General features: G+C 36.8%; 1 protein-coding gene across 4 annotated transcripts; it reads right to left on the bottom strand.

The window, feature by feature from the left end:
• Nucleotides 1–1,332: 1,332 nt before the first annotated feature.
• DNAJC10 (DnaJ heat shock protein family (Hsp40) member C10) lies at nucleotides 1,333–19,901 on the bottom strand. 4 transcript variants are annotated; one of them, XM_065637611.1, is made up of 23 exons: nucleotides 19,818–19,901; nucleotides 18,942–19,303; nucleotides 18,097–18,262; nucleotides 16,569–16,619; nucleotides 15,123–15,205; nucleotides 14,793–14,924; nucleotides 14,160–14,253; nucleotides 13,865–13,942; nucleotides 12,973–13,016; nucleotides 12,450–12,587; nucleotides 11,867–11,956; nucleotides 10,979–11,092; nucleotides 10,092–10,206; nucleotides 9,442–9,569; nucleotides 9,169–9,285; nucleotides 7,876–7,977; nucleotides 7,239–7,394; nucleotides 6,153–6,286; nucleotides 5,274–5,327; nucleotides 4,743–4,890; nucleotides 4,482–4,601; nucleotides 3,251–3,367; nucleotides 1,333–2,680 (listed from the first exon to the last, which is right to left on the bottom strand). In XM_065637611.1, exons 2-23 carry the CDS (start codon nucleotides 19,140–19,142, stop codon nucleotides 2,669–2,671), a joined length of 2,394 nt encoding a protein of 797 aa, XP_065493683.1. In that variant the 5' UTR covers nucleotides 19,143–19,303; nucleotides 19,818–19,901; the 3' UTR covers nucleotides 1,333–2,668. The 4 variants fall into 4 exon arrangements, with proteins under 4 accessions (XP_065493683.1, XP_065493684.1, XP_065493682.1 ...); XM_065637612.1 differs by lacking the exon at nucleotides 19,818–19,901 and adding an exon at nucleotides 19,585–19,674; XM_065637610.1 differs by lacking the exon at nucleotides 19,818–19,901 and adding an exon at nucleotides 19,522–19,667.
• Between the last annotated feature and the right edge of the window lie 122 nt (nucleotides 19,902–20,023).

The following is a 20,023-nucleotide window of genomic DNA, read 5'->3' as shown; positions in this document are numbered from 1 at the left end:
TAGGATGCCAGAGGTAAATCTTAAAGCCATTAGGCCACCATATGTACTATGCCACCTATTCTGCAGCAGATGTGCGTCTTGTGTTGTATTACATGTTGCCCTTTCTTTGGGCACATGTAGTTTATTGCTTGGATATGTGAATTTGAAGGTTTTTATTTTACAATATGAAAAGAAATTTAAGTTTCAAAACAGTTACCAAAACACGGCTATAACTTGTTTAGAACTATGTCTGACAGTGGGGTGGGGCATATATTGCAAAATATCTGTTCTTCATTGCATTTTGAGAAGATCTTTGTGATTGGGTTTTGTGGCTTGGGGGTGGTAATTCTGAAGAATGAGGCAATGCTGATGTGTCCATGATTCTACAGGAGAAAACTGAGGGACTTGGCTACCTCCAGATGTTCCTATTTAAAACCAGTGCTGCTCCGGAAGTGTCTTGAGGGTTAAACCCTTGATTAGTAAAAACTGAATAATGTAATTACGTGAATTTGTCCTTACAGGTTGGAAATACAACTATGTATTTCTTTGTACGGTTAGGAATAAAGGTAAGGTTTTTCTTAATGCATTTCCCCTAAGCTGCTTATTGAAAACTGTCAGAAAGGAGAGATGGGGGGGAAAAAAAACCCAAAACCACCTTGGAAAAACTTCTTAGAAACCTAAATCATCTACAGCTCTTTGCCTATACACATCCATACCTCTGTTTGGTTTCTAGCTTAGAAATTTAAAAAGTTGGATGCAAAGAGAGTATCATGATAGAGAATTAAATCTTAAAAATGAATTTTATTGCTACTTAAACTAAATCCTTTTCCCCACAGCCTAAATGAGTTTCAAAACCAGGAACCCAGACAAAGTAAGTCAGTGGAGAAGGTATTTCAATGAGGACAGTAGTGTTGTCTTTTCATAATAGTTATCTGTATGCTTCAAACCACTAAACCCAAAGGAAAGGATATAGTAATTTTTTACAAAAAGCTGAAGTGTGAGTAAAGCCAGAAAGTTCTTGTGTTGCTGTCACCTTATGGAGGAGAGTACTGGGAAGCACTTTTTTTGTCCTCCTAGTCTGTTCCTCTTAGCAGAAATAGTAGAGAAACTGCACATTAACAGGAATAAAGAAGAAACTGTATAAATGCCTATACTAGGTTATTTTTCTTATTAGATTTTTTAAGAGTAGGATCTTCGAGTATGTCAGCAGGACCTCATTCCCCAGAAGAAGGTAGGAGGAACTTAAACATAAATGAAAACCTCACCAGAACAGAGTTTGTATTAAAGCCACAAAATACCAAAATTTGCCTTTTTGACTGTGATTGAGTTTGAAGTTTGACTTGGATGAGGTAAGATCTACTTTATTAAAAACCAGCCACAATACATTCTCTTCTTTCTCAGATTAATATACTCCAAAACTGCAAAGCAATAGAGGGAAGAAGCATTTGAATGTCTCAGTTAGTTGAATCTCTTCCTTTTATTTCTTGCTACCTTCTTTATAAAATAAGTTACTTGTAGATAACAAACTATTTACAAATTTATAATACTAGTCATGCCAAATCTAAATACAGGGAGAGCAGGGAGAAAAGTCCATCTGACAAGTTCTCAGCAGCATTTTATTAAAAACATGAAACATTTCAATGTTGCACTCCTAAACGCAGTACGTTTTGTTGTTTTCTGTAACTTTTCTTGTCTATTGAGAAGCTATAAAAAATACTAAAGAGTAGGAATTTATTAAGATGTATGAGGAGACATTGTAATGTACAGTGTTCATTATTAAATTAAAAAAGGCACTTGCTATCCTGCTTGCCTTAAAGATTATATAAAAAACAAAACCCCCAAAACAGGTCTGCAGAGAAAGGAAAAATGGTAATACCAAAAGAGGTTAAATATGTCCACAGAATACATTCGTATTTAATAGACAATAATGAAGTTATGACCTACTGTCTTAAGCAGATGCTTCTATGGCATAACTTAGATTTTGAAAGTCAACGAAATGCTGAGTTTGAAGTCCTTGATTTTTTTTTTTCTGATTATTTAAAAAAATAAAATAGAAAAAAAAGCACAAAGCAACCAAAGAAGCTCTTCAAAGTTCATCCATCCAGGCGCTCTCACCAGTGCCACGATACAGTAATCCCTGCAAGGGCAGAAGCGCTGTGATTCAAGACACCTGCTACCAGTTCTGGATTTTATTTCTTAGCAATGGACTAGACAATAATGTAACCCCAAAGCAGAATAATCACCAGGTAAACTGTTTGTCTTTCCAACAGACAATCCCTCGTCATGTTTCTGCATTGCAGAGTGGTTTGAGTGCATATTCAGCCACGGGCTGAGTGCCACATTCCAAAAGTGTTTGAAAAGAGACAGAAAAATAGAAAGAACTAGTAAATGGGTAGGCAAAAGTGACGCAGTCCACATTTTTGGTCAGCTCCACCATTTGACTAGAAGAAGGTAGTTGCTGTATCAGAAGAGGGATGTGCAGAATCCATTTGCAGAAACATTGAATGCCAAAACCAAAACACTTTCATCTCCCCACAGTTTAAACAGAATTCGAACAGTCACCTATGCCCGTGAACAAAAACTCGTTTTCATCTCGTCCTGTCCTGTAATCAGCCTTTTATTTTCCTCATGGTGTCTTCTGTATTCACAGCTTCAGAATATTTGGAATTGTATTTACTTCCAGTACCACTTAGAGTTCATCCTAGTGACAAGAAAATAAACAATTAAGTTATTCTGTAAGTACAAATACAAATCAAGGTTTTGGGGTTTGGTTTTTTTTCCTTCTCTGTGATTTTAAATTTATCTGCGGCATTAATTTTTCGACTGGACAAACGTTTCTTAAATAGAATTCAGAATATTTCTTAACAGCTCTATATAAATATCTTCTTTCTGAGTTAAAATGTCAATTCCAATCTTACACTCATTGGCCTCAGTAATTTGGGTCCTGCTTGCTAAGTTTGGTCTAAGGATTACACTGAAGGATGTGGCGCATCTCACGCACCTGTCTTTAACACAGATACCTATAGATTCTGTATGTCTTGCCATAACTGGTGTTGCAATGGCAGTATTGTCTGTTACATCTGTGGACATGGAGAACTGGGCTTCAATAAATAATAGTAAAGAAAACAAGTCTAGAAGTAAAATGTACCTGGTACTGTTTGAAGATTCGGGATTTAATATTTTTAAAACAATGTTACTATTTTCTCGTTGTAAAGGCTATTCTTTACAAAAATGAGTCTTCTGCAAAAGCCTCCCCAATAAGTATTCTTACCTTATTTCTAGATTTTTTTCTTTTTCCTTTATTTTGGATTGCTTCTAATTTTTCATTCAGAAGGTCAGCAATACCTTTGGCATCTCTGCTGTCTATATATTCACCAAGAACATTTTTCTTAAAAAAAAAAAAAAAAATTGTGTCACATATTACCTATGCTCTACATTGAATGCAAGGAGGAAGAAAATAGCTCTGGTAAGTTGTGTTCTAAGTCATCGATATATTTTTGTCTCCATTTAAACAATACTAATTGTCTTTATAGTAAGAACCACTCTTAGCTGCTAGCTTTCAAAACTAAACAAATTTTGTCTTGGTCCTTAAAGAAGCCTGTAATCATTATAATTTTCTCACATTTATTCAGGTGTTTAACCCAGCCAGCCACTGCAAAGTCTGCCCCTTCAGCATCTGTGTCCACAAAATCTGTTGGTGGGGGTCACTGCTTTTGAGAGCTGAAAAGCCTCTTTACTACTGACAAGTCCCATTGAAGGAAGGGTTTCTAGAACTTCCCATAAGAGAGTCAGTTAAAAAAAGTATAATTAAAACTATCGGAATTCATCAAACGCTTTCTCTTCAGCATTATACATTTAAAAAGATGGCTACAATATTCTTGAAATTTCATGGTTTTACAAGAATAATGGCAATTACCTAGAACTATTTGGATACTTTTCAACTTCTTAATTTATTATTATTAATATGTTAGCAGGAAATGGTGATCTCAACAGAGTCACATTGATAATTGAAATGGTTTGAAACAGAACACAACTAAATATTTTTAAACTATTTTCTATCTTAAAATAGATTACTTAGGTCAAAATTATAATGAAATGCTGTGATTACATTGAAAGAATATTTCTCCTTAGCCAAAATGAAGTTGTCCACATTTCATTTAGAGAGAGACTTTGCCTGATTTGGGTGGCTGGTGGTACAATCGCTAAAGGTTGAAAAACATTTTGTCACGTGAGATCCCTGCAAAATTAAACCTTGGTTCTGGCTGAGTCCACATTTTAGTTACTGTTCTATTGATTTACAGTTCATTTTTCAATAACATTATTACTGTATCGTTGTCTCGGTATTTCACATATTACTGACATTGATTATTTATTGTATCTCCTGAATATCTAAACAATGCACTTTAATATGTTACAAAAACGGTCTCTTAAATCTTAATATGAAATGAAATACATTTACTACCCGTCCCCACTCGCCAGCGTACACAAAGGAGACACTTTACCTTTGTTCCGTGGTAGGGGTAAAACTTAACAGTGGGATAGGCCCTGATATCGGCGGTCTGACAGGTCAGAGCGTACATCTGACAGTCGACTTTGCCAGCTTTTACTTTGCCTTTAACCGTCTGCAAAGAAAAGACTTTCAGTGAGAAGGAGCATCAGTTGGGGTATGCTATTTCCAGATGATTGGTAAGAAATAAAGTGATGATGAATTCTATTTTGACCATTACGAGTACAACAATCCGCTAATACAGTTAAAAACCTACCCTCGCAAGGATCTCAAATTCAGGAGCGAAATTTTGGCAAGGTCCACACCAAGGAGCATAAAAATCAATGACCCAGTGATCTTTGCCATTCAGAACCTTTTCTGTGAAACTCTGAGGAGTCAGGTCTACAGACACTTGGGGTAAATAGCTGTGGAAAGGAAGAATAAGTCATAATCCATTCCGAACTTTAAGCACATCCAAATTCTTTTTAAGCACAAGAAGAATTTCTGAAATTAAGAATATTAGTAGTCTGGAAATCCCTGCTTTACCCTTTGTACTATAAGAGAATCACTTTTTAAAAGTAGTAGACAAAATAATAGTATGGTCTTCAGAAAGCGGAGGGACAATAAGGAGTGTGCTATTTCTCCACATTTTAAAAGCTTGAGTTAAAAGACGTAGGAAGTTTAACATTTTAAATTAAGCAATACATACAGCTGTTTCTCATTCTTGATTTACATAGCATTTAAATATGAATTTCTCCTAGCAAGCAAACGATGTGTCTTTTGAACAAAGTCTAATGCAGTAGCTCACCCCAGTGCCCAGCCTCTCAGTGAATAGGAATCTCTGTGCCATCCGTTGTAGCTACTATAAAAAGATGAAAAAGAAAATAAAAGTCCAGCTCTACAGTAGTTTGAATTACATTTGAAAAAAATCACTCTAGATCTAGAGTGGAGATGATGAAATAATGAACTTAAATGTGTATGTTGTAGGATATATTTCTACCTTGCTTTCCAATCTGAATAAATAAGTCTCATTAATACAATTCAAAGATAGAGAACTAAGGACTAGAAGATGAAGAGAAGAAAGGGAAGAAAATTCCATGTCAAGACAGTAAGAAACTTGGTTTGGAGCACATAAGCTTTGATAGTAGAACTATTTTGAATGAAGGTAATAACTCCAGATAGAACTGCATCCTCTAAGAAACACAAGAATTAAACTGAAATATCTTAATATATTTTCTAATTGATGTTCATTCATTATAATAAACCAATTGTTAATTATCTACATTTCCTTGATTTGACGGTAGAAGAGCCAGGCGAACTGGCTACCTGGACAAGGATTTCTTATTTGGACTTTCAGGGCATTGCTTAGTTCTGAAATTCCGGTGACAGCTTAGAAAAAAAGATTAATCCAAGATTCACATCCACTAATTTACAACTTTATAATGAAGTATTTTTCAATAGAGTTACCTGGTCAAAATCTGAATTGATAGTTTTTGGTCATCTTTATTTTAAGAGACAAACTCTTTTTCCTTTTACAGGAAATAGTTGGCTCATGATTAGGAATTTGGCAGGTGTTATATTCAACAACTTAAAGTTTCTCTTTAAAGTGTAATTTTTTCTTGTTGAAAATACTATCATCATGGTCCACATCATCTAAACATTTCCCAAACTGAATTCAATTACTTACTAATATTGATGAGCTGTGCTTGATTTTTGAGGAAAGAGTCTTATTTCAGGATATCCCCGAACACTTTCTTGGTGACAGAAAGAATAATATTTCTGACAATCCACACTGCCTACGCTGATTAACCCAGTTAACATCTGAAAAAAAAGAAAACCCACAATCAAATACGATAATCAGTACTGCTACAATTTCAGTAATACTTCACAATTTAAGTCTTTAACACTTAGTTGGGGGAAAAAAACCCAACAAACCAAACCAAGATTACCACAAGGCTTTATTCTTCTGGTAAGTGGGTTACTGGTATCTAAAGGGAGCCACCCAGGTACATTCCCATTGTGTACATATATTTTAGGATAAGCTTTAGTATAAGTTTGTAGTTCAAATTCCTGTAAACACGTCCAGAAAAACCCAGGTGGTTGTCAGTACGGTAATATTGCCTTTGCAAAGGAGAGAGCACTGGAATGACCTTGCAAAACAAATTCCACACTTCAGCATGTGTAATTCAGCTAATGGATAATCAGCCTTAAAGTGGGTGGTACCGAACATTTATTTACTTTCAGTGAAGAAAGTAAGATCTCAAAAAAAAAAAAAAAAAAAAATTCCTAATATAGGAAATAATTAAGATGGAAAAGATTAAACTCCTTTAATCTTAAATTCAATTCAGAGGTTTCACCAAGGTCTAAGTGCTAAAGATAACTAATGATCATAAAAGAATACTGAGAATAAAATGGTAAATTACCTCGACCAATTCTTATCTAATTTATAGATAAATTTTTTTTTCATATTTTGTTTTAAAGTGAAGCACTAAACATCAAGGCGAGTTAGTTACTCTGAAGTTTCTTAGATCTCAGTAAACACAATTGTTATCAACAGGAAAAAAACAGATTACAGTATCAATGTACTGAACCTCAGAAAAACCCTTTGTATGTGAAACAATATAAACCTGTCAGGTACAAATTCCCTGTTTTGCCTGCAATATTAATCACTAGACTTTCTCAGCTGACAGACCCCTATGACAGCAGTTGTACCATCTCAATAATTCCACAGAACAGGACACAACAGCAGAAAAACCGGTTGAATGTCACTTACCCTGGCCATTTTTTTCCATTCTGGCATTAAAGCCTGACAAGGTCCACACCACGGCGCGTAGAAGTCAACCATCCAGATTTCCTCTCGTTTTCTTCTCTGAACTAATTCAACAAAAGTCTCTGGTGTTAGGGACACCACCGAGGGATTTCTGAGATCCTAAAGACAGTTTATAGACATATACTTTGCAGTAAGTTATTCCTTGTCTGGTGCCATCACGTACAAACAGACTGAGAGTTCTGAGAATGCTCACTGACAACATTGGGCACGTCCTCCTGCGTCCAGGCGTGTACCTGAGGCATTTGCACCTTAATATTACAGCACTTCAGACTTTTAATTCCTTTCTCCTCTCTATGAGATAGAAATCCTTACTATTACTTTGCGGACTGGAAGACATCTTAAGTTATTTGCTAATGATCTCAAATTACTTGACAGTAGGGAAATGAATCCACTGAGTGTCAAGTCCCTCACTGACAGTTGCTGGATCACTTTTCCTGCCCAAGGTTTTTTCACTCTTTATCTTACTAGTCTAATCAATTAAAAAAACCAAAACCAAACGCCGCCAAACTTAGACTCTTCCACCTAAGATGGATGAGCTGCGTACAGAGTGCGACTGCAACAAGGATTCTAATTGACGTACCTCTATAAACTCCAAGATCTGCTCCGCGGAGTGATGTCCTTCATATTCATGAACATCGGACTGATTGAACACAACTGTGGTTGGATAAGCTCGAATGTTATGCTAACAAAACAGACAGTAAGAAATTGCAAGGAATTATTAGGTTTCTTGTAGTGTCTTTTTACTGCCCTTTTGCACAGTACAACTGCTCGGCCTCACATGCAGGTGGGAGTTTGAAACCATCACAAATCAGTACAGAAAAGACACCAATTGTATTCAGAGATGGCATCGTTTAATTTCTCAATTTAAAAACCGGGCAGTAGTTCGTTTGCCATGCTCTGCAAATACAGGAATTAATCGATGGGCCTTCTAAGCATTAACTTTAAAGCTATTCCCAGTGTTCAGGTGAAAATGCTTGTAGTGTATGAAAAACTGTATTGTTCACTGTTGAATAGATACTTCTGTGATTTGAATTCTTCAGGGTGTAAACGCATCTAAATAAAACTTTCAAAAAACTGTTCTTTTTTGCTTATTGCTCTTGTGAACGATAAAACGTGCAGTTGCAGGAAAGCTGTCAAAATGCAGTATTTTCTGGAATTCAGGAAAAGTAACATCAATAATTTCTACCATGCTAAATTCATTGAAACAAAAAAAGTTAAGCAAATTTAAACATGGAAAATCGGGCAAGAATTTTTTAAAAATATTTTTCATTCCACTACTATATCTTTAAAAAAGTGTAAACTGGTAAGTAGTCAACTTTTCTTTTACTTTGAAATTGATCCTGCACTTCTTAAGCACTACAAAGCAAGAAGCAAAGTCGGGTAAACTGAACTAGAAGTGGTTTTGCAGACATCTTCCAAAAGTGTTGTATCAACACAAAACTTGTATTTTTAAATGTTTTACTGTTTTTATCCTATGTGAAGAACAAAAAGAATGCATGTATGTATTTATATATACACTAGAAAATACTTTCTGGGTTTAATGTTTTTTTTCTTTCCTTTTAAAAAAATGCCAGGAATTATTGAATTCTGACACTTCCAGAGTCTTCCAGTAAGACTATGAAATCAGAGCAAAACGTGACATGTTTTTTTGCATTAATATAGTAGTGGTTACAAAGCTTGCTCCTTTGAAAAATATGATGATACAAGTGTCCTGTTTGGTTCGCTACCCTTTAAGAAAGCAATATTAAACAACAAGCATTGTCTGCCCCCATCCCCAACTAGAAGAAAACAGTATTCTTTGAAAGGATTTTTATATATATATATATATATATAAAATATATAACTTTTTTTTTTTTTAGCTCCTGCATCTTACCACGTTGCAAAGCCCTTCGTGGACAGTACAGTCTAGTGTTCCAAATTTAAGCTGCCCATAGAGATGTTTTGATGCTTTTCTCAGCTCTGGTAACAAGGCTCGACAAGGAGGACACCACTAGAAAACAAGACACAAGTCGGCGCGACTGCGCGGTTGCTTTCCCCGCAATCATCTCATGACACCCAAGGGCACTTTCAAGATACTGCTAGTACTTTGTTACGTAGTTTCATAACAGATTTTAGAAGACGGGAAATATAGATATTAAGTATTTACCGGTGCAAAGAAATCCACAAGCCACGGTTCCTTCTCTTTGTCAGGAAAATTCTGAGGTCCCAGTGTGATAACGTGAGAGTTGACACTTTCTTTGGCAAACGCAACAATGTCGTATAAGATCTTCTTTCCTTCAAAGAACAATTTAGAGAGGAAACTTTATTTTTCCCTATGAAAGGTGTGATTTAAAAACTCACTGACAGCAACAGGAGTCCTTCAGTTCCCTTGACGGAGCTTTAAACATGGCCCTGGCTTAAATACACTGAACGGGCACTGTTCGCTTTTTCTCAGGAAGACGATGTTAAACTGTCCAAACATCCGCAGGTACGACACACTCTACCTCACAGCTGACATTAAACTGGATATTTACCTAGTATTAGCCAAATAAATATTTTATCCAAGACAAAACATGGTTTTGTCAGACAAAATGATTTTTTTTTTGGTGACCAGGCTACTGGCTGTTTTACCACCTTACTAGTGTTTGTTGGAATTAAAAAATTACTACTCTAGATACACCTGCCTTGGCAAAGGTATTGACACAGGAAAGACTTCAAGCAAAATAACTGATATTGATAAATCGCAGCTTTTTAGGTCTAACTCAACTTCCTTCTGACACAGCTTTAGTGATGTAAACTTGCCAAAGTTTCCCTTACCGTGATGAATTTCATAATCTCCAGTTCCTTTTCCTTTGAAGACGGCTAAACAAGGCTGATAGACGTACAGTTTGTTGCAGATGGTTGGTGAGGAAAGGCAGTCAAACCTGCCCACCTGATTAACAGACAGTGACATTTTAGTGGAGGCATCCTAATTTGTACAGATTAACATGTCCTGAAAGGCAGTAAGAGTCACTAAAAACGGTTAAAATACAGAAAAGTAGTCGCTTTTTTATAAACGGAGGCTTAAACCAATCTTGTGATGTTTGAGGAAAACTACTACCAAAGCTGTATTAGGTTGTTTGCTAATTTTTAACTTAAAGACCAAAATGAAGAACAAAACCTTTTAAGAATCCTCTTTTTTTCCACCCCTGCTCCAAATAAAATAGCAAGGAAGCAAACCTAAAATAAATGTGATGTTAAAATTCTTCTAGTCAATGCAACAATTTTTTAAAAAGTACACACCTTATAAATAACACAATCCATATGTCTTTAGTACAAACTTTGAATTTGGTTTCTTTTTGTTAAGAAAATTCTCAATTATAGGGTTTTCCGAGTAATTAAAATACAGTTTCACATACATCAATTTGATGATGAAGTGTTAACTTTTAATTGTTAACTGAATGGGATCTGCAGCAACATTTCCCATGAGAGAGCAGACTTACAAGATCATCTTTCCTAACTACTTTTAAATTATTGAAACTGTACGGGAAACTTCACTGCTTGCTTTACATTAAAAACTTTACTACGGATCTACCACACGATAATCTACGTCTTTCAGTACCAGAGGTGGCAGGTGGTTGTAACAGTTAATAATAATGAAAAAGATACCGACTTGTTGTCTGAATGCAAATGGTGTTTAACACTAGATGAGTGAGCCGTCTTACCTGAATGTGTTCATCTTTAAGTAAAAATTTAAGTTTCTTAAATTCCTGTACACCTGATTTATCACTCTCCCCAAACTGAAAGAAAAGCAGCCAGCGGTGATGAGCCAGACGGTCCTTGATACCAAGGGAAAAAAAACAAACCAAACAACAAAAACACGGAGAAAAAAAAATATTATTCCAAACTTACACCACCGTGTAAATTGCTTATATGTTTAATAAAGGCAAATTCCCAATTATTCATCTGATCTCTGAGTGACCTCCTCTACTCAAGAAATTATTTCATGTCGTCCTTCCATTAAACTTCAATTTATTGCATCATAAGCAGGAAAGAGGAGAAAAGTCTGCAAACAAGCTGGCTACACGCTGCCCTCTAAATTTTGAATTTCTATGTGCGTTCCCTGTTGTAGATCGAGCTGACAAGCACAACTACAAGTGCGAAAAGTTTTCCTCTTTTTTTCCTCCAAGACATGAGTAACTTTTATGACGTCTAATTTCAGTTCATACATAACTTATCATGGATTAACAAGTATTTTTTTCTTTCTTACATTACTGACAAAATACATTTAAAACAAAATTCTCCGCAACGTAGTTGATTTAAAAAATAACTAGGAAGTTAGTTGCAGAGTGAGTTGCAATGGCAGTTTTTGTAGTTTTCCATTTTCCTAGTAAATACAAGCCCCCCCCTTACTTTTGTTGTTGTGCTAAACAACAAAAATAAATGTAGACAAACAATGTTAAATAATTTTGGCTACGGGGAAAAAAAATAGTTGTTTTCAGTTACATAAAATACTAGTTTGTATCAACAGGATTTGAAAAATGTAAAAAGTACTGATAAAAATATAAAAATGCATTATTTAAAGAAATCTTAACATATTTTTAAAAAATTACCTCTAATGATGCTGCAGAGATAATTTCGAAGTCTGGCAGGTGCTGCATTACTTCCTGATATATTTCTCTGGCATCCAAGGAGTTAAGAAACTACGAAGAAAAATTAACTGTGTTTATTGTACAGAATTGCAAACATCAACCTGATTGTTGATGATTAGTACTCAAAGTGTCAGGGAAATTATTCTGATTTATTCCTTTCCATCAACTGAAAAGTACAGTTAATAATACGTTATTTGATCGATTTCTTTTTCACATATCGTTTCACGAATGTCACTCTCAGAATACTGCTTTTTAGCTTGGTTTCCCACAACATTGAAGATATCATATTTTGTGAAAATGGGCGCTAAAAGTCTAAAATCCAAATTTCAACCCAAATTTTACGATCAAGTTGACAAGATTCCCAATCTAGTTTTACAGCCTTCCTTAACTGCACTGTGCTGATATTTAAGTTTCAGTGATTTTTTTTTTTTATATTTAGGAATAATATGAATCAGTAACTGGGAGTTGGTAAATTACAAGGTTGAAAGCGGGTAGGTTAAAAAATTCATTTCCTCCTTTTAAAGATATAGATAACAACTCGTACCAAAACACCTCCTTTCTCTTTGTTATTGATGGTGGCTCCAGGTGGGAAGTACGCTGTCGTGCTGGACGAGATATCTAAATTATCACAGAGCTCCCCCTGGGTGCCACAGTCCATCCAGCCCACATTAACGAGACCTTCCTGTAATAAAAACAGACCAAAAAACCACAAACCAACAGAAGCAAACACAAAACCCAAGAAGAGTATTTTTTACTTTCAGGTTCAGAAACGTTTTCGAAAATCCCAACACAAGCAATTATATACGACATTTAGAAAATGGAAGGAGACCACATTGTAATTCACTAGTTAATATTCATATTTTAGAAAAACATTAGTATTTATTTTTATTTATTTATTGATTTTTTATTATTATTATTATAAATTATTATTTCAATAGCTGCTAAGCCAAAATATTTCACTGCTCTGAAAGTTAATGGTTCCACTAAATTCGGTGGGAGTTTTGGCTGAACTTTATGCTTTCACGCGTGTTATTTTGCTTGGCCGGTAACAGGTGCACACCGCTTACCAACATGCCGGCGAGCTTGAGGCGGGTTTGGTAACTCAGGCAATCTGCAAAATAAAAATTACTTATTTACAAACATAAAACTTCTAATTACTAATGCGCTAAACCTACTCGTTTAGAATGACCCCCTTCCTCCCTGCAACGGAACGGCTTCAAAAGCCACGTTTTCTGGCCAGTCCTCTGGTGTTCAGTGACTTGAAGCTGTAACATCTGGTTATCAGCACCTGATGGTTGTCTAAGTTAAAAATAACATGAATAACATTGTCTTGCTTCCATCAACACAGAATTGTCATTTAAAAAAATTTAATGATTTATTTGCTATACTAAGGTTGACCTTTAATTTTTTTTTTTTTAAAGAGGTATCTACATACTGTCTTGGAATGAGATTTCAACGGAAAGATCAATTTTCTGTGATTCAAATAACTCACTCTAATAAATACACCATATGCTCTAATTACCCATCCAGCCTTTGAACAGTTACGTTCTGATGCAGATTATTTCATCGGACCAAAGCTGCAGACTTAACGAAAGGACTGCAACTGGAAATCAAGGCGTTCACAAATGTAAACCCAAGACTGCAGCTCTGGTTATTCATTCACAGAGCAAAGGTCTCTTCGGAAGACTGAGAAATCTTTATTTGTCCAAGGCGCAGCGCATTTACTCAGCTCTCCCAGCGAACCACGGCAACTTTCTCTGGACCATACCCAATAGCACCACCTTTCTGTTATTGTCCCTTTTGTCAAACTGCCTCTAAAACAGAGCTTCAGCGACCAATGGGCCAAATACCGTGATCGCCTTTTACGACTTTTTGTTAGAAGCGAAAGGGATTATGCCACTGTCAGCGAAAGTACTTTTTTTCTGTTTGCCTTACATGAAAAGTATGTAATACACCTACCCCCACGCTCAGCACAGAACGTGATCAGCCAACCGACGCCAGAAGCAAATGAAGTTTCAATGGCATTAACGAAGTTTCCTAAGAGTGAAACAATTTGCATCAGTCTGTGACTAGTCAAACGTGACTATGAAGCGAGAAGGTTTTCTATTTATATTAGCAAATTACAGTAAACTATTTTTAAAGTCGAAACCAACACTTAGTTAACAGATTCAGTTGTATGCATAGTTCTTGCCATGTTTTCTATTGTAAAAGCAATTTCAAGATCAACAGCTCAAGCAAAATACGTGAACATTACCTGCCCATAACTCGGTGACTGTGCTGGTAACATACTGCATAGCAAAGTTCTTCAAGCTCTCTTTTGACCTGTCTCCATAATATTTCACTGGTTGCTATAGAAGACAAAGAATAAAGTTTGTAAAATTCAAAACAAGAAAAAAAACAATGCAAAATCTACCTTTTTTTTTTTTTAATAACAGTACTTACGCAACTGCAGGACCCCATCCCCAAAAACCTCAGCCCTAACTGTTCTCTCCCTCCCATATTGGAATGTTTGGAATTTAACTTTAATTTTGTAATGTGATTTCTTTCCAAGTCCAGCAACACAAGGATAATTTAGCCTTAAAAACACCGACTCCCAATGATCACATTTCTATTTAAATAAAAATTGCTTGCGTCAGTCCATTTAGTGCACGCGCAATCTCTGCGTTCAACCTCTTAATTCTTATCATTGTCAGAATGTACCCAGTTATTCAAGTGCAATCTGTACACCAATTAATTTAACCAAGGTGAGGGAAGAGAAAAAATAAATTATTAAATGAAGTAATATATTAGAAGATCTTTATGTAAAGATCTATGATTGAACAAGTATTAAAGAAATAGTGTTCCAGAGTTCAATCCTCCTGAAAACACTTGTGGTTTTATCACTCACCGTTCCAGTTTTGAAAACGTACAGACTGGGATAACTGTTAATCCCTTTAATTCGACAGAGCATTCTATTATCTCCACAGTTGACAGCTCCAATGCGTATTACTCCATCCATCTCCTTAGCAAACTCTCTCCACTAGAAAAAAGGGAAAGAAAAAAAAAAAAAAAAGAAGGATATTTTCCTATCAAGTTATAATGAAAAAACAGTACCTTTTATTACTGGCATCTTGAATTGTTTTCTTTGGTTTGAGCTTCAGTGTCAAAATCCACTTCATTAAGTTTTATACTGTTAAAAACGACGAATTTTCAGAGGTAATTTGCTTGCTATACATACCGTAGGTGCTAAGTCATGGCAGTGGGAGCATCGAGGAGAATAAAAATTCACAAACCACAGTTCTCCTGAGTTAACAGCAGCATCTAGATGGAGAAAAGAAAACCGTAAGGAACTAATGCATATCTGTGATGTACTTTTTTACTATATTGTTTTCCCCAAAGCTGAATTAAGTATTTATACACCAGACACAGTTAGTAACAGTAATTGAGGTGAGATAAAGATTGCACCTCACTTGCACACACTCGCTGTTGTAGGCAAGCGCACAAAAATCGTATTTCAGAGGATACCATCACGTGGACTTTCCACATCTGTTCTATTAATTAAGAATAAAAGTACTCTCTACAGATTAACCTAGCTGAAATGTGAGATAGTGTTATCTGGTTACCTCAAAAACAAAATGCAAGTTCTAAAAGATTTTTACCCACTAGATGTTTCCATTTCCTTACATCACTTTATGTATTTTCTGGGTTCCACCAGGCAATCTTTTTATGTAGAATCCTTGTCTAACAGGTGAAAATGCAATTTAAAAAGTTAATGCAATTACTAGGAAAGTCAAGGGAAACATAATTAAATACTCTTGCTTATAAAAGGGAACAGCAACAAAACACACACACACAGAGGTTATCAGCTTGAATGACACGGCTTTCAGTCTCTCCGGTTTTGGTCAGAATTTTTACAGTGAATTTTCCAAGTTATATTTGCCTATATTAAAATATCTTCACAAACAAGAATACTAAGGAGTGCGTAGATTCTGCAAATCAATTCACCAAAGCAAGACCAATTTCTCGTGGAGAGATCACGAGGTTCTGCTGTCAGAACAGTTTACAAAACGGGTTCAGCATGTAGATCCTGTCCATACAAAGGAAACTGTACTCAGAATGCAGCTGAAAAAAAAATCACACAAAACCCCACATTTTTTCCCTCTAGTCTCTTTTAGATATGAACATTCTAGCCATAATTTTAAAAGAAATAAACTGGATTGTATCCTCACTCAAAGCGTTGTTTTTCTTAGCTGTGTTTTTAATACCCAGTATCACCTTCTGGTCTTGAACCTCTCGTGCAAGGCACAATTAACTGGGTTTCACAGAAAAAAAAAATTAATAGAAATATAAAAGTTCGATCAAGTGTATTTTCAGACAAGAGACCAAAAAAATAGTAACGATAACTTAGGAGAACCCAAATTTTAATCCAAATCATTTCCTCTTACAGATCTCACAAAATACCTTTCAAACTTAACCTAAACGGTTTACTGATATTGATCTATTTGCCAACTACCGTTTGCCAGGAAGTGTTAAGAGGTTTTTTTTGTTTGTTTTCTCATCTGAGGATGATTTTCCGAGAGTTTTTTGTATAGATATGTAGAGAAGCCTATAGATATACTGCTCAGAGTGTGAAAATTGTTACTTTGGGTTGCCATGTTGTCAAAGCTATTTATTTAAAACTTACCAAATTCCCCTCTATCCAATGTTATAATCTCAGGATCATCATCGTAAATACCTATTAGAAAAACAACAATTGCTTTTTATTTTTGCCGTTTTTAAAATGAAGGAACAAACTATCCATTTAATCACAAGGCGGAAACCAGAAGACGCTACAGTTAGGTTGAAATAGTGAACTGACAAAGAGAGTTTTTACAACAAAGCTCTATTTGTTTAGCCTCTGGTTATCTAAACTATGTAGATGACAAAGGCGTTTCAGCCACAACCTCTTCCATGAGCAGAATGTGTGAACACAGAGGAATGAAGCGGACAGAATAAAGGTAAGAAGCTTTTCTAAAAGCTACCCAGCCCTACCTAGAACGGCACTAAAGCCAGTCTGTGCTCCAAGGACACAGGAAAGGCAGAGACACCAAAAATACTATTAGACAGCATTAGATTACACTACTATGGCTACAGATCTTTTACAGTACCTAAGGTGGTGAAATGCCATTTTACCTGAAGTACACAGAAATTAAATGCAAATAAATAACAAGAGAATTAATTTCTACAGGTGACAAGGTACTTTTTAGATTACTATCCATTTATATGTAATGTAACATAATACAGACATTCAGCCATACATAGAGATATCTGTATTTTTATATATACATGTTAAATATAAAAATATGGACACTCTGCTCAATAGACATTCAAGGATGCTGTTTCCCAATCAAGCAGTGCAACTTCAGGCAAATAAAATCTCTTAAATCTGCTTATCTGAAGAAGTTTCAGGGTGATTTCCATATTTTCCTGCGATAGTAGCACCTCTGGTTTACTCAATTTCCATTTGCACAGACATTAATGTTTTAGAGATTGGGATATATTAAATCCAACTACACCAGAAAAATTGTTTTTCCAAGGTGGAGGGTTGTTTCAGCTCTTTGTTTCATAGCAATCAAAGCAATGTTCCTCAGGTCCCTATTTTAGCTGACTCCTGTTCCAGCAGCTCTGAGAACAGTTCATCCCAGTCTTTCCCTGCAAATACCTAAAATTTGTTTAGACACACCTTAAATAACTTGTCTCAATATAATTTCCAGTATGATTCTGTTATTATTTTTTTGTTTTCTACTACCTCTTTACTGATCTCTAACTGTATAACTGCATGTAAAACAGGCTTGACAGTGCAAAAGTCTCCTCTCAAAATCCACTTGAGAATACTTTATCTAAACAAACAGGGTGTTCCTACATTAAAGGATACTGATGAAACATTGACATTGGAATTAAAGTGAAAAAAAAGCTTTGCACTTAAAAAAAAAAAAGTCAGATGACCAATAAAAAAGGTAAGCAGCAGAAACAAAAGACTAGGTAAATAGAGTGTAACTTTTTTTTTGGGGGGGGGTAGCTATTAATAGAGTAAATAAAAAGACTGGGTCAACTGAGAGCAAGTGACAGGTACAGCAGAACAGGCAGAAATGTGTAAAAAGATCTGATATAGATCTGAATATTGCGTTTACTTGACTGTTTTAAGCAAATCACAGACGTACAGAATAACTTACCGAAATCATAGCGATAATAGTTCCAGCTTTCATAACGCCCTCCTTGCTGCTGATCTTCAAGCCCTTTCTCTCCGTATTTATCATACTTCTTCCGGAGATCTTCATCTTTAAGTACTTCGTAGGCTCTATTTATTTTCAAAAAATTTTCATGTGCGTTTGGATCGTTCTATTTAAGGAAAACTATAATTAGTAAGTAATAGAGCATACTGTACATATAATGCTGAGAAAATAATCATTGGAAATCTTTCTGACTACTTCAGGAAGTCTTGAGGAGAAACTGATGACGTTCAAATTTAAAATCAACTTCTTTGTACTTCAGAAAATGTGGTAGCACAGACTGAGCTGTTCCAAGTCCTCTCTCTAGTTATGGTAGAGCTCCTCACCCCCCTCCCTCGTTCTGCCTCGGCAGTCCCACAATTTCTGCCTTGGCCTATTCAATATTTGGAGACTGATGTCTCAGCACAGCACAGACTTTGTGTTAGGGAAACAGTAAGATCCCCTAAACCAAGTGGAAAGAAACAAACTCGTAAGTTTACCAACAATGTCATGTGGTACAGGCTTACATTTTCCTTAATTTACAAAAATATAATCGAGAATTAAATGACCTTGGCTCTTTGTTTTACTGCAGCAAACTAATATAGCCCAAATGCAGCACAACCATGTATGACCAGTCTATACCTTTTTGTAAATTCTCTCTGCAGAAAATCTGAGCCGAACCGCATTATCAGGTGGTTACGTTGCTTCACAAGAACAAAGAAACACTTCGGATAAATTAAACCCACTTTTTGTTAAAACATTAAGAGTCATTAATTCGACAACTTTGACCTGTTAAAGATGTAACGTACCTGATTTTTATCAGGGTGCAACTTTAATGCCAGTTTTTTGAAAGCTTGCCGTATTTCTCTACTGCTTGCTTCTTTGGACACTCCAAGTAAACTATAGTAGTCCTGATCAGTGCACACAAGAACTAGGACACATACTAAAACTAGCAATAGGGATCTTTTGAAATATCTAATATAATCTCCTTTGCATACTGAGAACTCCATTATGAAGCTTTTGGAAAGTTTACAGGTTCTGATCCCAGCAAGGTTTGGGAAGAGTCTCCAGTAAATCCACCAGCATTCAGAGATCCAGCTGGATTTAGGACGGAGCTCTTCAGAATGCTGGTTGTCCTACCGCATGTCGCAAGTCTTGCAAAAGTTACAACCTGTAAGAAAAGGGAGGAAAAAGCAAATAAGTACATTTTGCTAATTATTCAGTAAATATGCATTAGCAAAGAAGCCCATACCAGCTTGTGCGGGCTGCACATGAACACTAGGTATGTGGATGGCTTTCTGAAGGCCACACAAGTGACAGACCATCTCTTGATGATGTATATTGTGAACGAGGTCATCACGCAAAGCTTTCCAGAATGCCACTACGTACCAGCCACTTACATCCCGTTAAAAAGAGCGGTTTTATCGGGGCTCACTCATCTTCCAGACTCACTTTTAGCGCTGCGGGGGGCCATTTCTGCCGGGAGCAGCGGGTGGTTCTGCGCCAGCAGCCGCTCCGGCGCCGGGCGGACCCCGGGGAGCCGCGATGGGAGGGGGCCGGCGGGCCGCGGAGCTGCCCCGCTGCCGCGGGAGGGCCGCGGGGAGCCCGGAGGTCACAGCCCCGCGGGGCCGGCGGGGGAAGGGGCTCCGGGTGGCGCGGCCCCGGGGAAGCGGCGCGGCGCTTACCGGGCAGCGGCGGCTCGGAGCCGGAGGAGGAGCGGGCCGGGCGCGGGGCAGCATGGGCCAGCGCGCCGGGCGGAAGGGCGGCCCGGGCCGGGATCCGGCTCTGGGCCGGAGCGGGCGGGGCCGGGGTGACGTGGCCGCCGCGCCCGCCCGGGGCGGGGTCTCGGTTCGGCTCCTCCCGGCCGCGCCCGCCGGCTTCAGGGGGAGCC

The sequence above is a fragment of the Caloenas nicobarica genome, chromosome 6, assembly GCF_036013445.1.
Source record: "Caloenas nicobarica isolate bCalNic1 chromosome 6, bCalNic1.hap1, whole genome shotgun sequence".
NCBI lineage: Eukaryota > Metazoa > Chordata > Aves > Columbiformes > Columbidae > Caloenas > Caloenas nicobarica.
The sequence above is the reverse complement of the archived record's forward strand: the minus strand, read 5'-3'. Positions and strand labels throughout refer to the sequence as shown.

Excerpts from the sequence above, each read along its gene's own strand:
- DNAJC10 (XM_065637611.1), bottom strand. The coding sequence starts at position 19,142 with ATGGAGTTCTCAGTATGCAAAGGAGATTATATTAGATATTTCAAAAGA. Across the intron at positions 13,017-13,864 it reads GTTCTGTGCTGAGCGTGGGG|ATTGCCTGAGTTACCAAACC; the intron begins GTAGGTGTATTA and ends TTTATTTTGCAG. Across the intron at positions 12,588-12,972 it reads TCAAGCTCGCCGGCATGTTG|GAAGGTCTCGTTAATGTGGG; the intron begins GTAAGCGGTGTG and ends TTTTTATTACAG.